The following is an 18490-nucleotide window of genomic DNA, read 5'->3' as shown; positions in this document are numbered from 1 at the left end:
AAGTAGAGGGAATTTTGAGAATTGAGTACAAGGAAGGCTCTGAAATTTCTAGTTTCTAGTTTATCTTAAACCCTGACCTAAAGAAAATTTCATTTTAAACAAATTTTAAAAACTAACAGTAATTAATAATCAAACTTAGAGCAATCAGTGATGATTTAATGAAGTAGAATAAGAAAAACAAACTCTTCTTTACCCTAAGAATAGTGGAATAGCCTATTATAAATGCTGTGTTAGTCTGTGTTTTAACTATTAAATTTTTATAAAATGGATGTCATTTTTGAAGAAATAAATATTTATAATAATACATGTTTATAGTTTATATAAATACAGGTTTTTGGGAAATATTGAAAAGCAAAAAGAAAATATTCTAACACAGATTAACAGTTAGCTTCATGATACATATTTTTTCCATATTTTTAAATACATTTTGATGAAAACTTTTGTGTATATTGAATATTATTGGGTTGTGTTATAATCTTGTTAAAATAGCTTATTTTCACCTTTTAATGTTATATGATCATTTGCTTAATTACATTTTACAATATTTTAACTTTTTATTAAAACAATTTTTAATATAGAAGTAAAAAGAATAGCACAATAAACACCCAAATCCCCATCCCTAAATTTAATAACTAATAAATTTTGCCATGTTTGCTTCTTTCATATGCAAGCATCCCAAAGTTTTAATGAAGATAGAAGCCTTAATAAATTCAAAAGTTTAACTGCCACACATTTATAAAAGAGCAGCATTTGAAACTAATTATTTACATTTTTTATACTTATTTAGGTTTGTGGTTTTGATGAATTAATTTTTTATGATTTTTTTTCATTTCCTTTCTGATTGAAAATGGTAAATAAACATTGACTGGAACAGAAAATTAAATGTAAAATTTATTATTCAAAATATGCAAAAACAAATATAAAAAAATTAAAGTTTCACATGATTTTATAAAATTTTGCAGCAGTTAAACTTTTGAAATTATTAAAACTTAAACTGCATGAAAGTGTTTATACCTTTTTATATTCAATATTTTTTGTTAAATTACATATCTTACACCTAAAAACATCTATGTATTTTCCAAAAAATAATGATATTCTTTTACTTAATCACCATACCATTATCACATGTAACAAAATTAGCAGTAATTCCCTAATATCATCTAATATCCAGTAATATTCATACTTTGCCAGCTATCTCCAAAATGTCTTTTTAACTGTTTTTTTGAAACCAAGTCTACTCAAGGATCACAAATACTTGGTTGTTAGATTTTTTTAAAATATTTTTATTTATTGTAGAGAGATGGTGTGAGAGAGCATTTTGGTGGGGAGGGGCCGAAGGAGAGAGAGAAACTCAAGAAGAGTCCCCTTTGAGTGGGGAGCCTGTCATGGAGCTCGATCTCGTGACCCTGAGATCATGACCTGAGCCAAAATCAAGAGTCAGACACTTAACTGACTTAGCGACCCAGGCACCCTATGGTTGTTAGATTTCTTAAATCCCTTTTAAATAAGCATCCTCTCCTCGCCGCCTCTCTTCCCCCCCACCCCCAACATTTGCTTTGTGAAGAATCATGCTTTGTTATATTTAGGTCAAAATTTTTTTGTAAGAATGCTTTTATTTATTTTTTTTTAATATTTTATTTATTTATTTGACAGAGAGAGACCACAAGTAGGTAGAGAGGCAGGCAGAGAGAGAGGAAAGGAAGCAGGCCCCCTGCTGAGCAGAGAGCCCGATGTGGGACTCAATCCCAGGACCCTGAGATCATGACCTAAGCCGAAGGCAGCGGCTTAACCCACTGAGCCACCCAGGCGCCCCTGCAAGAATGCTTTTAAATAATACTGAATACTTCATTAAAACAGGAATGTGATGGTTATAGAGTCTCACTGTATGGCCATGTTATTATATTTAAGCAATCACTTATTAGACATAAATATGGTTGAAAGTAGTTAAAGTAATCAGAAAATGTTAGGGCCTTTGTGAACTATAACTCCCAAAATAGACAAAGATGTATTTTAAATCCCACTTAACAGGCTACCCTAAGAAATACTATGTACACTTTAAACATTGTAACTTTAAATGAAGACACTTGTTTAAATATACAGTATATAATAGGCCAAAGAACTTTTGCTAAGTGTCTTATATAATAAACTGGCATTTGATGTTCCCCAGAGAAGAATAAACTCTTGCTTATTAACTTCTGGATATTTCTAATGAAACAGTTGATTGTTTGCTTTTGACTAAGGTCTTGGTATTTTAACAAATGAAAGTCACTGGTTCGTGTAATTAAATGTTTTGCTTCATATTAGATTCATACCAAAATCCTTTGACCTCTTTGGATTCCTAAATTGTCTTTCTCTTTTTCCCCTGTCCAAGACTTTTTCCTTTCTTCATTTCTCTTTTCTAAGTTAAAGAACAACAGTTTATGCATTGCTTAAGACATTACTGTAAACTTGAGTAAAACTGATCCACATGATGGATAAATTTTTCAGATTTAACTTTAAATCTATGCAGATACATTTATTATGATTATCAGCCAAGTTACATACATACATACATATATATATATCTCCTTTTAATTAAAGAGTACTGTGTATGCATAGAAATAGTAATGCTACTACAGATTTATATGGTTCTGTATGGTTTATAGAGCATCTTTTCATATATATCTTATTCAAATCCAACAACAATCCAGTGAGATAAGGATATATAGTATCAATATTCCCATTGGATAGATGAGGAAGCTCAGAAATACAACAGAATTTAACCAAAGCACATCACTAGTAAGTACCAGAGGCCAAATAAGAGCTCAGGGTTCTAAGTATGTATGATTTACACTATATCACTATATTTCACTTTTCAATGGTAGCTACTATACTGCAGGATTCGCTTATCAAATATCATTTCTCCTTTTCAGATTTCACATTTGAGAATTAAATCTTTTTTAATATTATTTTTTTAAACTTACGAATGAAACATTTTTAAGAAAAGTTTTCCGATATTCACATATTTTAAAAGCAAGTGTGACTGATACTGTGGCATTCTGACTAAATTTCTTTCATCTTAAATATCACATGTTTAATTTAAACTGTGGGAGGCACATTAATTTTACCAGGGCAACCGATGAGCCTCAAGCACCAGCATTCTTCACTTGAAGTGAGAAATTGAGTTCCAAGAGTAAATAAAAACAAGATTGAAGGTTTAAATCCTCTGCTAGGCTTTTTGAACTTATATACTCATTAAATGTTTATTGGAGTGGTGGGATTACAAAGGATTTAGGGAGCTTCATCAACTGGTATATAGTTAATCACTAAGTAAAACACTACATTTGATAAAGTGTTTCTCACGATGCCACATTCAATCCATCTTAATGAAAACTGCTTCAAACTGATTTCATTTGAGAGCACTTGGTGATGAGAGTGCCCCTGGTTCTTTCTGCCTTTTTCATGAGGAATTTAAAACACTGTCCAAAGCAGAACTCCAACTTCAGTAAAACAGGTATTCTAAGGTCTTACATTTAAGTATATTATGACAGAGTTTTGACTTCTGACAACAGATCCATCAGTTTTATGACCTCCTCTCATGCCCTTCACTGTTAGAGGTGTTCACTCAGTTGAGGGCCATATTTATCACATATCTGCTAAGGACCTGGAATATAGAGCTTTCCTGCTCTTGAGATGCTCATTGTCTAATGGGGAAGATAATATCAACAGATTTATGTAGTATAGTATGCTATAGAAGCAAAGAGGAGAGGTGCTCTTCATCTACCTCAGAAAATTTAGGAAGATTTCTTGAGGAGATACATCTGACCTGAATCTTATGAATTATGAGAATTATGAGAAATCACAGAATTCTAAGCAGAAAAAAAGGTCAAAAGCAAAGGGAGGAAGATTAAAATGAGAACTACAACCAAAAAATTAAGACCAAGAGTAAAAAATGCAAGAGAGAGAGTTGGATTGCAAGGCATGAGGTGGGGAAGATGAGCAGGGGCCAAGGCATTGGGAAGGGGCTCACATTCCCTGTCATTTAAGAGATATTTATTGAATAAACTTATATTTTATCTTCTGATAAGTGAGAGCCAGTGGTTAGTCACTGTAATTTAAGTTGCAGAAGTGTTACCGGTGGCCATACCATGATTCCCTAGGAGTTTCTTAAAGCAGATTGTTTTTCTCCCTATAACCTCTCTACCTCTCATTCCTGCTACTTCTGAATTTTGTACAAAACAAAGTGCCCTATAGAATGATTAGACATTTGTAGTAACTAAAAATCAACAGCAATAAAAATCTCGGTGCCAGAGTTTATCTCCCATATGAAGGATGTTTCCTTTCCTAGTTCCATTTCTCCCCTTTGGAGACTGGCCTGTTTATCCTAATTTCAGATCCAGTGATATTTCCAATATTACACGTAAATTAAGGAAACTAGTGCTCAATTCTTACTTTCCTGCTTAGTAACTCTGTAGCCCCAAACAAGTAATCAGCCTGTTTCTAATCTTCAAACAAAAAAAAAAGGAAGGTGGGGGGAGATAATGATGTGGTTGTTTTGAGGATTAAATAGGATGCTCTCCATATATGCACCCAGCACTATGGCTAATGTGCTATGAAGCGGTTTAGATTATTTGAGAATGTTTGTAAAAAACAAAACTGATTTATTCATGCAACTAATGAACTAATTCTGAGAATAATTCCAGAAAGGAATTTTGAGAACCCCTGTGAGTATTTACAGCACTAAAATAAGTAGTTTACTTTAACAGGATTTGTAATCAAGTTTTAATTACATTTACTTTTAAAAATCAGCCCATTTTAAAGTAGTGCTGTTTCTACTATATCATATTTAAAAGATACTAAATACCATCACTGATCAATATTTAAAAAAAAAAAAAAAGTTCTACACAAATCTGTAGCCATAGCTGTAATTGATGAGTTTCTAGCTCTCCATTAGCCAGGAAAAAAGAGGGAATTTTATTTGTCCTTTAAAGAATATGCCCAGTTTGTTCATCTTGTCTTTGTTTTCTTTTCAATTTAAATTCCTTAAAGGCAGACAAATGTTCTTACAATAATTTTATATGACAGCTATGATAGCAGCCTATACATGTGTGAGATGAGAACTATGATGCTAATATAGTTTGTTAAGTATGTTTATTCTACAAATACAATATTTGTTTAAAAAAAAGAAGAAAAGAATACAGGTGCATTTAAAGTAGAAAACAAGTTACCACATAATATGAAGCCTAAAAAAATCATTATTAAATCTTATTTTTACTTTTAAACATGATTTTTTAAAAATCTCCAAATATGTATATCAGTAAAAAAGTTGACATGTTTTATATAAATGAAACCATACCAAATATGCTGTTCTATAATTAGATGTTTCCACTAAATAGTATATTGTTAGCTCTATATTTAGAATTTGCCCTAATTGTCCTACTATCCTACTACCCTACTACCCTACCTAATTAAAATTGTAAAAATCTTCAGTGTCCAAATTTAAATTATTTTTTAGTTAAAAATTTAGTAAATTAGTTTTAAGGAATGCTGCTTTATAAAACGTTCTTTTCAATTTACTGCTTCTCACCATCTTTTTAAAAACAATTTAATCGTATTTGAAAAGCACTGTAGGTAAAATTTATTAAGATATCAGAAGCAAGGCTGATTTCCATTTATGGGCTTTATCCGTATTTGTATCATTATTCCCAAAGGGCCTTCCTGGCCCTAGAAAGTATTTGTTATTCATATTACTTATTTTAAAAGGATTAAAAGCTAAGTTTGATCTCTATAGTATTTCAGTTGTAAATTCAAGAAATCTGTTTCATATCTAATCTTAAACATTAAAATAAGAGATATGGTAGAAAGCATACTACTAATCAAAATTCTTATATTTGGGTTCTGGTTTTTCATTTACTAGCTATGTCCTATTAACCAGATTAACCTTCTCCTCTGATCATCAACTTCTACATTTAAAAATTTGTATTGTAATACTTCACAAGACTCTTTTTTTTTTTTTTTAGATTTTATTTATTTATTTGACAGAGAGAGATCACAAGTAGGCAGAGAGGCAGGCAGAGAGAGAGAGGAGGAAGCAGGCTCCCTGCTGAGCAGAGAGCCCGACGTGGGACTCGATCCCAGGACCCTGAGATCATGACCTGAGCTGAAGGCAGCGGCTTAACCCACTGAGCCACCCAGGCGCCCCTTCACAAGACTCTTTAACAGAAAATTAACATAATTGAAACATCTTTGAAATGTGTGTGAAACATCTTTAAGATTATTTACTTATAAGTAGGTGGACCTTGAATATATCAGGCAATTTTGGTTTGGAAACTAGACCCTGATATTGACTGAGCTATGTAAGCCTTCATTTTACTTTCTCTAAAAATGGAGCTAAAAATACCTTGACAATTAACTCACCTTGGAAAATGAGTCCTTACATTAATAGTAAACAAATTATTCAGATATACATGTTAGAGAACATGAATAGGCCTGTTTAGTTGGTATATATGGTACTTGTAAGGGAATAGTAGAGGATAGGTCTAACATAAAGGAGTAGACTGGGTTTACTTTCATTATGGAAATCCCTGAAGACCAGCTAAAGACTTGTTGTTAGTGGTTAGCTTTGGAAAGTTTTTGAAGAGGGTGACACTGTCAGAGCTGTACCATAGACATAAGCAATGTGGTAGTAGTTTGTAAGATAGATTGGAAAGGAGAAATTGGTGGTAGTGAGACTGAGCAACTATATATATACATTTGTATATGTGTAATTGTGGAATGTCAGATATTGGTTAGAAAATCATGGTACATAATAGCACAGTGTAGTTCACACTCTTTTTGGTTCCTAAATTTCACAGCCTGTTAGCTTTTGTGCACTTTTTTATACTTCTGTATCTTCCCACACCTTCCTCAAAATGCCTAACAAAACTGCTTCTGATATAGACCTAGGCTCATGTGTTCTGGCCTTTCTTTCCTTTGTGAGACATTTCAGTAGAATCTGTTGATTTTATATTTGCCTTGTCATTTACACTCTTTTATAAGGAATGGATATTAAGAAAAATCAAAGTATTTCTGATGTTAAGTAGTGCATAGTATCTTTATTAAATATATTGGAAACTTAAATTTCCCTAGCATGTACAATTATGAAGAACTCCATAAATCAGTTAGAAGACGGCAACCCATTATGGGTAAGCAAGATAAGCAGGTACTTCATAGAAAATATGAAAGATGTTCATATTTTCCATAATATAAAAAATACAGATTAAAACTACACTAATATATATTTTCACATATCATAATAACACATTTTTTTCTGCATATATACCTAAGCATATGGAAAATAAGATAAATACAAGAATATTTATTATAACATTGCTTATAATAGCAAAAGATTGGAAGTACTTTAAATATTATTCACACTATGGAATACTATGTGACCATTAAAAAGAATGAAGCCATTTCATATATATTGATGTAGAATGATGTTCAGGACACTTTGCAAAGTAAAAAATGTGAGATACATAGTGTATATAGTATATCTCCTTTTGTGTTGTAAAAATTATGTGTATATATAGATTATAAAAAATACAGGGGTGCCTGGTTGGCTTAGTGGGTTAAAGCCTCTGCCTTCAGCTCAGGTCATGATCCCAGGGTCCTGGGATCGAGCCCCACATCAGGCTCCCTGCTCATCAGTAAGCCTGCTTCCCCCCCTCTCTCTCTGCCTGCTTCTCTGCCTACTTGTGATCTCTCTCTGTCAAATAAATAAATAAAATCTTTTAAAAAAAAAATACATTGACCAACCACCTGCTATGACTTCAGCCATCCTGGGTCTCAAATATATGGAATATGGCACACATGGCATTTCAGATAGATGTACACTTCACTATTGCATTATTACAAATCCCAGTAGGCTCTCCTGTATGGGTTAAATGGACTGGACCACATGCTAACAGTGAAAGGCTCTCCCTGTTCTTTGCATCAAGGCTAGACTAGCAACCTCCATATCTTCTTTTGCCTTCATGCCTACTTGGCCTTTCGAAAACAGTGTCCCCCTCCTCTCTTCTCACTAACCAGATGTATAAGATGGACCTTTCTGAATAGCCTGTTAGGTCATTTGCATTAGGCCTAGTGTTAATTTACAGTCTCTTAAAGTGTAATTCAGGGCCCATTGGAAGCTGTGAGAGTCTTTCTGATGGACCATGAACTAATCCATAAATGCATATCTTTTCTTTAGATCTTCTGGGTTAATAGTACAGTTCCATGGATGGTCATTTTTATGTATGACTAAGGATTTCTTATAGTTAGTCTATTGTAAGAATTACAATTGGGTTTGGTTGTTTGTAACAGAAAAAAAATTAATAGTGGCTCAAACAAAATAGAAGTTAATTTCTCTCTTCCCCTCAAGAAGTCCAGAGGTAGCCTGTCCAGGCCTTGGAAGGTATATCACAGACTCAGAAGCTCAGGTTCCTCCTATCATGTTGCTCCACTGTGTGGTATACAGTCAGGTTAAGTCATGATTTTGGATGAGTACAGGAGATTGAACCAGCACTTCTGCTTGCATTAACCAGAACTTGGTTATTGGTTACATAGTCACATTTGTTTAAATGGAGGCTGAGAAATGTATTCTTTATTTCAGTCAGCCATTAATAAAATACACAGCCATAAAAAAAAATACATAAGAGATTTTCTCACTGAGGAAGATGTGGAAAATATTTAGGGACTACGGTCTCCACCATTCCTATTAACTGAGTACTTAAGAGTTACTACAATTCTGTATGCTTAAACTTACCTTATTTTTATAATTCACAGTGTTCTACTTTGGAATCTGCCACACTTGACAGTACTTGACAGTAGTAAACAGTTATTGAACATGTACACCCACATAACATTAGAATTCCTGTGATTTTTCAACAAGAATGCAGTATTATCTATATATTTTAAATTAAAAATTACTGTTACTGTGTCTCCAGTTCTTTATTGCTATGATTCCCCTACCCCTGGAGTATGGACATGATGAGATAGGTGGGGTCCTTTTTCTCTTCTTCAGTGGCCTGAAGGTGGGAGAAGGAAGTGTTAATGTACCTCCCATTCACCCACATTCGTGTTGTTCTGCCTGTTTAGTAGACCACTGGCTAACCAAGGATAGTGTTATTCCTCTCAGAAGAGAAGATCAAAAAAATCCTCCCTGCACTTTTATGAGGCTGCTGTTCAGTCCTTGGCATTGTTTCTAGTTGTTCATCTAGAAAACCAATGGGATGAGATCTTTGATCCGGCCCAAAACTGCCTACTTTCTTGCCCCCATAATCCTACTCCCAGCCTCCCTAAAGAGCTTGCCTGCCCCTCTCCAGTTTGCTGTAATAGCCTATCACTTGAACTTCTATTTCCTTATTTGTAAAAACTTTAGTCATATGTTGGTTTTCCTCAAAAATATTTTATGACCTGAGTATTACAGTCTGAACAATGAAAACTGATAAAGCTCTGTATCCAGTGAACATCTGCCAGCTTATTTTATGAAAAGAGTTTGGTTTTACTTTAGGCTTTTTTCCTTTGTGTAACCTGTGACTTTCATATAAGAATTCAATCTACTTGAGGCTCAAATACATTTGTGTCATTAAGATATCAGAGTTCTATCCCAAAATCTCTTTCAGGAAGTGAGAGGAAAAAAAAACCACCATCTTGGCATCACCTCACCTTCAATATCTGGCTGTTTCCTTTTGGAACCTCTCCGATTGGTTGCTGCCTGTTGGTCCCTGAACTCAGCTTTGGGAGCTGAAAATGCAGTGTCAATGATTCTTTCCACAAATCAATCTACATTGATTCTTCACTCTTTAAAAGTTACTAGCTTTGAGTTCTCCGAACATATTAGGCTACTGACATTACTGGGACTTACCAAACTTTTGTCTGCTTTTTCTTTTTTTCATTCTTCTTTTCCTATCACCTAAATTTAAAATTTAGCTCAAATCAGAGATAAGTCTGTTACTATATTCTGCTTTCAAAATTTAGCTCGAGTATTCCCTTCATAAAGCAGCAGCATTTCAGTTGGCTAAGCATCTCCCTTCAGCTCAGGTCATGATCCCAGGGTTCTGGGGTTAAGTCCTGCATTGGGTTCCTTGCTCAGCAGGGAGTCTGTTCTCCCTCTCCCTCTGCCACTCCCTCACTGTTCATGCTCTCTCTCGCTCGCTCTCTCTCCCTCTCTCATTCTCTCAAATAAACAAATAAAATCTTTTTCTTTTTTTTTCTTAAGCAGCCAAGCAGTGTTCATGCTTAGACCCTAGGACCATCTCTATTATAGCAGTCATGTTACCACTCCATCTAGACAGTGTGGTACTTCTGACCTCCAAAGTTATATGGCACCAAAAGCACAAAAAAGTGAAGTAGCTTTCCTAAGGTCACATAGCTAGGAGGTAGCAAAGCAGGAATTTGAACCAGGCAGTGTGGCTTCATGGTGCCCTGCCTCTAATCTCACCTTGTAGTTATGTTGAGTCATGGTTGGTTGCTGGGCTGGGCCTATGAACATTCATATATAGGAATAGGATTATAGAAGTGGGCAGTGTACTGGAATGATCTGCTTGGAGCCTGGATTTAAAACAATAAATAAGAGACCTGTAAGGGACATTTTGAGGTGGGTGGGAAAATTTGAATATGGACTTTACATTAGATGATACTGTAACAATATTAAATGTCTGAGGTATGATAAAAATATTATGGTTATGCAAGGGAATGTCCTTCCTTGTTAGGTGACAGACACAGAAGTATTTAAGCTGGAAGTGTCAAGATTTGTGCAGCATTAAATGTTTCAGGGACAGAGGCATACAATGAATTTAGAACAAACATGGCAAATGTTAATAACTGATAAATCTAGGGGTGCCTGGGTGGCTCAGTGGGTTAAAGCCTCTGCCTTTGGCTCGGGTCATGGTTCCAGGGTCCTGGGATCGAGTCCCTCTTTGGGCTTTCTGCTCAGTGGGGCGCCTGCTTCCCCCTCTCTCTCTGCCTTCCTCTCTGCCTAATTGTGATCTCTTCCTGTAAAATAAATGAATAAAATCTTAAAAAAAAAACTGATAAATCTAGGGTGAGAGATAAGTGAGTGTTTATTGTTGAATCAGTGTATCTGGTCTTTGTATTAATAAACCATTCCCAAACTTAAAACCAAAATAATAATAATAATAATAATGGTATGATTCTGATGATTATGGTGATGATAATCATCATAATAAAGAAAACAGAAATAAAATCAGGTCCCAATTTACATAAGGGAAATCATTTTATTTTTAATGTATTTAATTCTTACACTGAAAAATTTATGAACTACCATTTATAGAAATTATTTATCCTATCAATTTTAAAATTTTTGAAAACATGGACTATGGATGTTCTGGTACTCAAAAAGAAACTAGAAACCTTCCTTTCAGTCCATCAGCAAATATTTTCTGAGTGTCTGCTCTGTGCCTGGCTTATTTTGAGACATAGCCAGTTCATTTCTTCCAGCTCTAATGTTCTATGGTTCTGTAATGCTAAGTGTCTAAATACAATAGCTACTGCAGCTCAAGGCCAAATCACATTGGTTGCTGTCAGCTTGGCATTTCCTAAGCATCAACTTAGTACCTTAGCTCTTGGATTTGAATGTGAAGATTAGTGAGGCCCTGAAGGCAGGGACACAATTTAGCATCCCAAACATTATTGCTAGTAAGAGAAATGAAGGAGCTTCATAATCTTTAGTAAATTTCCAGGGATATCATTTCTCTTAAAATTGCTTTCAAATCCTTTATTTTGCATGGATAGTTCTGGACTCTTCATCCTAACAACCACATTTCATTCAGCACTTACTATGGGCCAGGTGTTGTAAAAGAAGTACTTTACCTGCTTTATCTGCAGTTCTTGGAACAAACACCCATCTTGTCCCATGGACACACAGCTTGTAAGTGCAAAACTGGATTTAGCACAGAGCTTTTTTCTTTTCTTTCTCTTTTTTTTTTTTCTTAAGATTTTATTTATTTATTTGACAGAGATCACAAGTAGGCAGAGAGGCAGGCAGAGAGAGAGAGAGGGAAGCAGCCTCCCTGGTGAGCAGAGAGCCCAATGTGGGGCTCGATCCCAGGAGCCCAGGATCATGACCTGAGCTGAAGGCAGAGGCTTTAACCCACTGAGCCACCCAGGTGCCCCAGCACAGAGCTTTTTTAACCTTTATATTATGTTACCAAAACCTAGATCACAAAGAGGGAGTCTGAGAAGAGTGTAGCTTGTCTTTGTTTACCAGACTTATACCCTCTCTGTCAAATTAGAAAGACAAATAGACATGTTTTCCTTAAGTGTACCATTCTTACCACTTATTGGATAGTACTGCAGTTAAATTTTTGCTTCCCCATATACCAGCAACCCCCCCCAACTCTTTGAGGACAAGGAAACTTTGTTTTATTCATCTTTATGTTCTCAATGCGTAACTCAAAGGCACTCCATAAATGCTATTGAACTAAATTATTAATGGGCCAAAGGGAAAAATGGTTACAGAAATGGAAAATAAATCGTTTTCTCACTTTTTCCCTATGTGCTAGGAAAATTCACAAAGGCAGTTTTCTGATATGCTGAACCCAGTTCTCACTGTTCAGGCCTGTGTTTAATTGAGCTCAATAAAATAATCAGAAATCTGAGTCTAGGACTCATTTAGCTGTGCCTATAATCTAATCAGAGATTTATATAGCCCAAATTTATTAGCATTTGCTTATTATTAGGAGTTTTCTCTTTTGCTTGTTTTTACTGTCGAAATAGCAGAAGAAAAATTTTTGTTGAAGGCTTATGTTAGAGAAAAAAGATCATTTTAAGATTATTCAGTTTCCCTTTTCAAAGCTACTATGGGAGTCCCCCAGCCTGAAGATTCTCTTCTGATTACGCTCTTTATCATCTCCTTTCTCACAGTTTAGAGCTTAAAGTGAGAACTTTTTTTTAAGTGTGTTTTCCTGGCATCTCATGTTTAACAGTGTCAGGGGTTTATGTCCCTGGAACGAAAACTGTTTCTCCAGAGCCTTTTTTCTCTCAGCTTCCAGTGAAAAGAGGGGCGAGGCGAGCCAGTCGCTTACCACAAAGCAATGCCACCACAAAGGAAAGATTAAGGGTTTAGAGAGAGGTCAATGTGGGTTTTTCTCTAACTAAACACTTTCCTAAAGTTTCCTTGTGGAAAAATAATGAAGTCATCTCAGAGTTTTTAAAGAATTTTTATTTCTTTTTCACCGTCTGCATTCGCTTGTCTTCTCAGCATGGATGTTTAATCTTCCTAGGCTTTGTGAATTGGCCCAAATGAATAAGTAGTGAGCTGTCTCTCTAGGAGCTAGAGGCTTATTCTAAGGGCCTAATCACTGAGTAAACACATCTTTGCCCTCCCTCTCACAACTGCGATATAATAGTCGAGATTCTAGCACAGTAACCTGGATATTGCAGGGACCAATGCTTTGAAATGCAGAATGGTTGATCCTCCAAAACAGACAGTGCCTGATCTTCGCCTGCCTCTTTCTTCTTTTTTAAATTAAATATTGCCAAAGAGATGCTGTTTTATTGCTTGATATTGTGCATTAGTGCCCTGGATTTCCAAGTTTAGTTTCAGTCAACACTGTCGGCTGCACTTATAGGGAACTCTGCATGTTGGGTTTCTTAGTAGCCTCTTTCGGCACATGTGTGTTTGGTTTGGAAGAGCATTTAAATTAAATCAGTGAGATAGCAATGTAAATCGCTAATCTCTTTCCCAAAGTCTAAATGTTCCCTTGCAGTGTTCTTGAGAGAAATGGGCGTTTTAAAGATTTAGCCATTGCCATTGTTTGGTTAGAAATATGCTGATTTAAAAGTGGACAGCTCTCTTGTTCCCAGTGTCTCATTAAATGTAGTTGCTGAGATACGATCAAGCAGAATTAGAGGTTGACATCCCTCTGTCTATTCAGCTAGAGAGCTCCTAAGAAGAGGAGCTCTGAATTTGTTAGTGCTGCCAGGTTCACGTTCCTTTCCCTAAAGCAGCAGATTTCTAGATTCTTTTACTGAAAGTGGTTTGGCATGCTGTTGCCATTTGGTATATTTTTTGCCAGGGGGTTGGTAATCAGCATTCAAGTTTCTTTCATTAAACATGCCGAGACCTTTGCTAACTTTAGGGATGCAAAGAAGACTGAAAGAGACCTAGTCCTCACCTTTGAAAGACTTTGTCTAGAGGGGAAACTGATAAACAGTGACGATACTAATTGGGAAGAGATAGAAGCACAGAAAAGGAAGCTCTTAGTTCTGCCAGAGGGAATCAGGGAAGGTTTCATAGCGGCATTTGCTTTGAGACTTAAAGGGTGAATAGGAATGTACCAGATAATTGTCTCTAAAACTATGTATCTGATTACAAACTTCATAGAAGCCAGCTACTGTTATCTGTAGACATCAACATGGGTGAAGAACCCTGAGTCTTTCTTGCTCACCATTTTATCACCGTTGCTTCCTCCTCGGCCTGACATAGTGTTTCAACAAATGCTTGTTGAATGAGTGATTAAATGAATTGACACATGAACACAGCTACTGTTGGAGTAACTGAGCTACTTAAACTCAGGAATCCTCTCCTTATTCCCATTACTTGTTGTCTCTGAGGCCCCAGAAGCATACTAATGTATGAGCAGTGGCCATACATTAGCCATACATATGAGCGCTTGTTCTATAAGCGCGCCAAGACTTGACTACAGTATGGTTGATTTTTCTACTACTGCTGTAGTGTCAAAGAACAAATACTAGGCGTGGCATCAGGAATCCAGGTTCCAATCCCAGATGTACTACTTACTTACTTATTATGGTAGAATTTAGGACAAGTCTGCTTTCTAAACCTCAGTTTCTTTGTATGCTAATAAAGTTAAGAATACTATTTTACAGACTTTTTCTGGGGATTAAAGTAGATAATGGGTGTGTCTCCTATTCGTAGTAGATGCTTTTGGGATCTTAATCTACCAATGTACCTCTCTGGCTACCCTCATCTAGTACAGAATTTACCTTTGAAGAAAATATTTTAATGATTAGTTTTTTATTATTATTGTAATTTGGATTATTTATCAGGATAATTCCAAGCATCAAACTTCAATATCCTTTCATCACATGAGCCTTGTACTTTTCTATAAATGTCCTACTTTTTTTGGAATCACAGTGAGTTTTTCTTTATTATCATCATATCCTTATTTAATATGAAGGGAAAGACCCTAAGCTTCCTTAAAAGTTTACCTTGTCAGTATTTCACAGATTGGTTTGTATATTATCTTTATCATAAAATTCTATCTCTCTGTTTCCTGTCAACTTACTGTTCTTAAACTCCTCTCTTCTACAAGGTGGCACCAAGAAGTTCGTCAATAACAATGTAGGCTCTTTTATCATCATTGTCATTGTTGTTGTTAAAGCTGACATGTTGCAAATTGTGTTGCTCAATTTCAGTTTTTAGTCCCGATTATTTTATTGACTTCCAACTATGATGGAGGACACTTTTAAGAGAGCAAATGCCATTTCTTAGAAGGAAGTTTTATCAAGCAAAGGGGAAGGAATAAATCTCCATGTGAGAAATCACAAGGACACTTTGTGAAATTAGACTAGAAAGAATTCATGTGAAGTGAACTATTTTCTACCATCCTTCCATTTGCAGTGAGGCGTTACATACTCTTACATAAGGACTTTAACACGAGAACACATTAAGGGCTTTGAAAGTACCTGTGGAAGTAAAACACAACTTCATTTCAGACCTTTTCCTTCCAAGTAAAGAGACTTTCCAGTGCTCAGATTAAAAACAAAAAATACTAAGAGATTTTGGCAACCATTCTTAATCAGTATTTTTTCTGTGTATAAAGTTGAATAGTTCAAAATTAATTTTCCCTTTGTAAAGTGTGTTTTAATATGAATAATTGTAAATCCATTTTACTTAAAGAAAATGCAATTCTGTTGCATAGTCTGCTTGAGATAGGCTTGCATATATGAACAGGAATCTGTGACAGTGGTCTATAAAACAGAGTATAATCATCGTAGCCTCTTTAGGGTATAAGGAAGCAAAATTTATTCATATCAGTAAATGCTATAGGAATTCCAAGTATCAGGTGCTCTTTTAAAGGGAGTAGCATTTAATTTTTGTCTTTCCTGTTTACATCAACCAATTATACTTTTCCAAAATTCCAGAAATCTTACATTAATGGATATTTTAATTCATCAGTCTTTTTTCCTTTTTCAGAGAAAGCTTCTTGCTATCTACCTCCACCATGATGAAAGTGTATTAACCAACGTGTTCTGCTCACAAATGCTTTGTGCTGAATCTATTGTCTCTTATCTGAGTCAAAATTTTATAACCTGGGCTTGGGATCTGACAAAGGACGCCAACAGAGCAAGGTAATACTGTTGTTCACAAGTTTTAAGTTGGGCTTCTCTTTTTTATAAAAAAGTATTAGTTGTATTTGCTTTCTTATCATCATAAACATTTTCATCCTCAGCATTAAATTCTCAACCATTACATTTAATTATATAAAAGCTATTTCTTGTAACTAACATGCAGTTATTTGCAATGGGAAAATATACCTCAATTTGTAAAAGATTTCTAATCCAAGAATAACCCAAAAAAGAAAAACAAAATATACTGTTTTCATCTCTTTGGTACGGTACATTTCTATGTACTGTATATTCTAATGTTCTCATCTGTTGTTGAATATTTAGAGAAAATCTGTTTTTAATAATGTTCAGAAAAGGCAAGGCAAGTCTAGCATATAATCTTAGTAGTAAGTTTATTTTTTAATAATTCCAGTGAAGAAGGCAGGACATTCTGGACGAGTCCATGGAGTTGGTAATAGCTTAACTCTAGCATATACTAATTGATGTAATCGCTTTATTGCACACATTCTTTTGCACACATCCATATTCTCAGTAGGAAAAAAAAGTCCTTTTCCTTGCTGTCAGGATAAATTTACTTAATTTGTTAATCATAGTATCTATAAATGATGAATAATTCTTCATATTTTGCCTATTTGAGTTTCCCATCTGAAGTACATTTCATCATGTTTAATTACACATGTGGCCATAACACCCAGTGATGTTACTTTGGGTGTGTTAACACAATAATAATCACAGGCTGCTGGTTTATGAACAGGGAGATTAAATTAAATCATTTCAAGGCAAGCCTATTGTAGCTACCTAATTTAAATGATCATAGAACAATTAGAAATCATCTGATTTGTTTTTTTATTATTTTATAGCTCACTGAATTTTTGCTCATCATTTAGACTTTGTTTTATGCAATCTAAACCTGAAAAGAAAGATGATTCTTCCCTTAAATGTGAAGCAAAAGAATGTTGAAGCAATTTCTTCATCTAATACTTCATTTCTTTAAGCAAATGGTTAGGAAATTTCACAGGATGACTTCGTTCTGCATTGGAAATGTTCCCTGTTATACATAAATAAAGAACCTTTAGCACCTGTATTTGTTTAAATTAAATCAGGTTATTATTCACACTCAGTTAAAGGTGATGAAAAGCAGTGCCAAAAACAGATAAAAATGCAGCATCGAAGGTCTTTCATGAGGCAAAATACATAGACTGGAGACTTGACTAAATCTTTCACCATTCACTGGCAGTAAGGAATCTCCTCCTTTCCTTTTATCCACAACTTGATGGAGAAGGAAACACTATTTCTAAACCATCTGTAGTGGCTAAGTTCAGCAGGCTACCTGCTGTTATTTTGTTCTATCCTCCATTTAATTCCTTAGTTCCTTTTATTTTACAATGACAAAAAATTGCAGTGTAGTTTCTTTTGAAAAACAGTGTTTGAGGGTTTTTTTTTTATGACTGGCAATCAACAGCCATGTAATTGCTTTGTTATGTTTTACTAAAGAAGTCTGTTAAGTAGCACAACTTTGATACACTAGTAATAAGAGTTTGCAGGTTACAGAGACACCTGTGGTGACCAAAGCGACAGAAGCTGCTTATTAGAAAGAGCCAGTACAGCTGTGTCCTATTAACTCCTTATGACACTTTTTTTAAAACACAAAATAAAGACCTTGTTTAAGGCTTTAAAGCTATTTCTCAATGAATTGCAGGACCGACTATAAGGTATGATAGGCTATTTCAATCTACATTTTAAAAAATATGCTATCTCATTATTATTATCATTACATTCATGAAAATGAGAGAAAGTGGTATTAAAGACTAAAAATAGAAACATGTAGGAATTTGCTTTAACAAATACTTATAGGAACAAGAAACAGGCTGGTGGGGAGAAAGAGAATGTTATAATTACTGGAATTTAAGATACTTGGCAATCCTTACTCAAAATCAAATTCTACTTATTACAAATTAAAATCTATTTTAAGTTAAGGTATTACATTTCTCTCCATAAAGCAAAAGAATTATGTAGATGCTTTTCATGTACAGCTCCTCATTAGTATTGTTAAGGCAAGTGGAAGAGTACACATCTTACACACACAAGGTAAAAATTCATTGGAATGGCATATTCCTAAGAGAATAAAAGTGGTTTTCTTTTTGCTATATTAAAC

General features: G+C 34.8%; 1 protein-coding gene across 1 annotated transcript in view; it reads left to right on the top strand.

The window, feature by feature from the left end:
- FAF1 (Fas associated factor 1) overlaps positions 1–18490 on the top strand; it is a 475350-nt gene that overhangs the window by 327231 nt on the left and 129629 nt on the right. Inside the window, exon 13 of the mRNA XM_044238202.1 lies at positions 16184–16338. Coding sequence (XP_044094137.1) covers positions 16184–16338 — 155 coding nt within the window. The remainder of the gene's footprint in view (positions 1–16183; positions 16339–18490) is intronic.

The sequence above is a fragment of the Neovison vison genome, chromosome 2, assembly GCF_020171115.1.
Source record: "Neovison vison isolate M4711 chromosome 2, ASM_NN_V1, whole genome shotgun sequence".
Lineage (NCBI taxonomy): Eukaryota > Metazoa > Chordata > Mammalia > Carnivora > Mustelidae > Neogale > Neogale vison.
The sequence above is the reverse complement of the archived record's forward strand: the minus strand, read 5'-3'. Positions and strand labels throughout refer to the sequence as shown.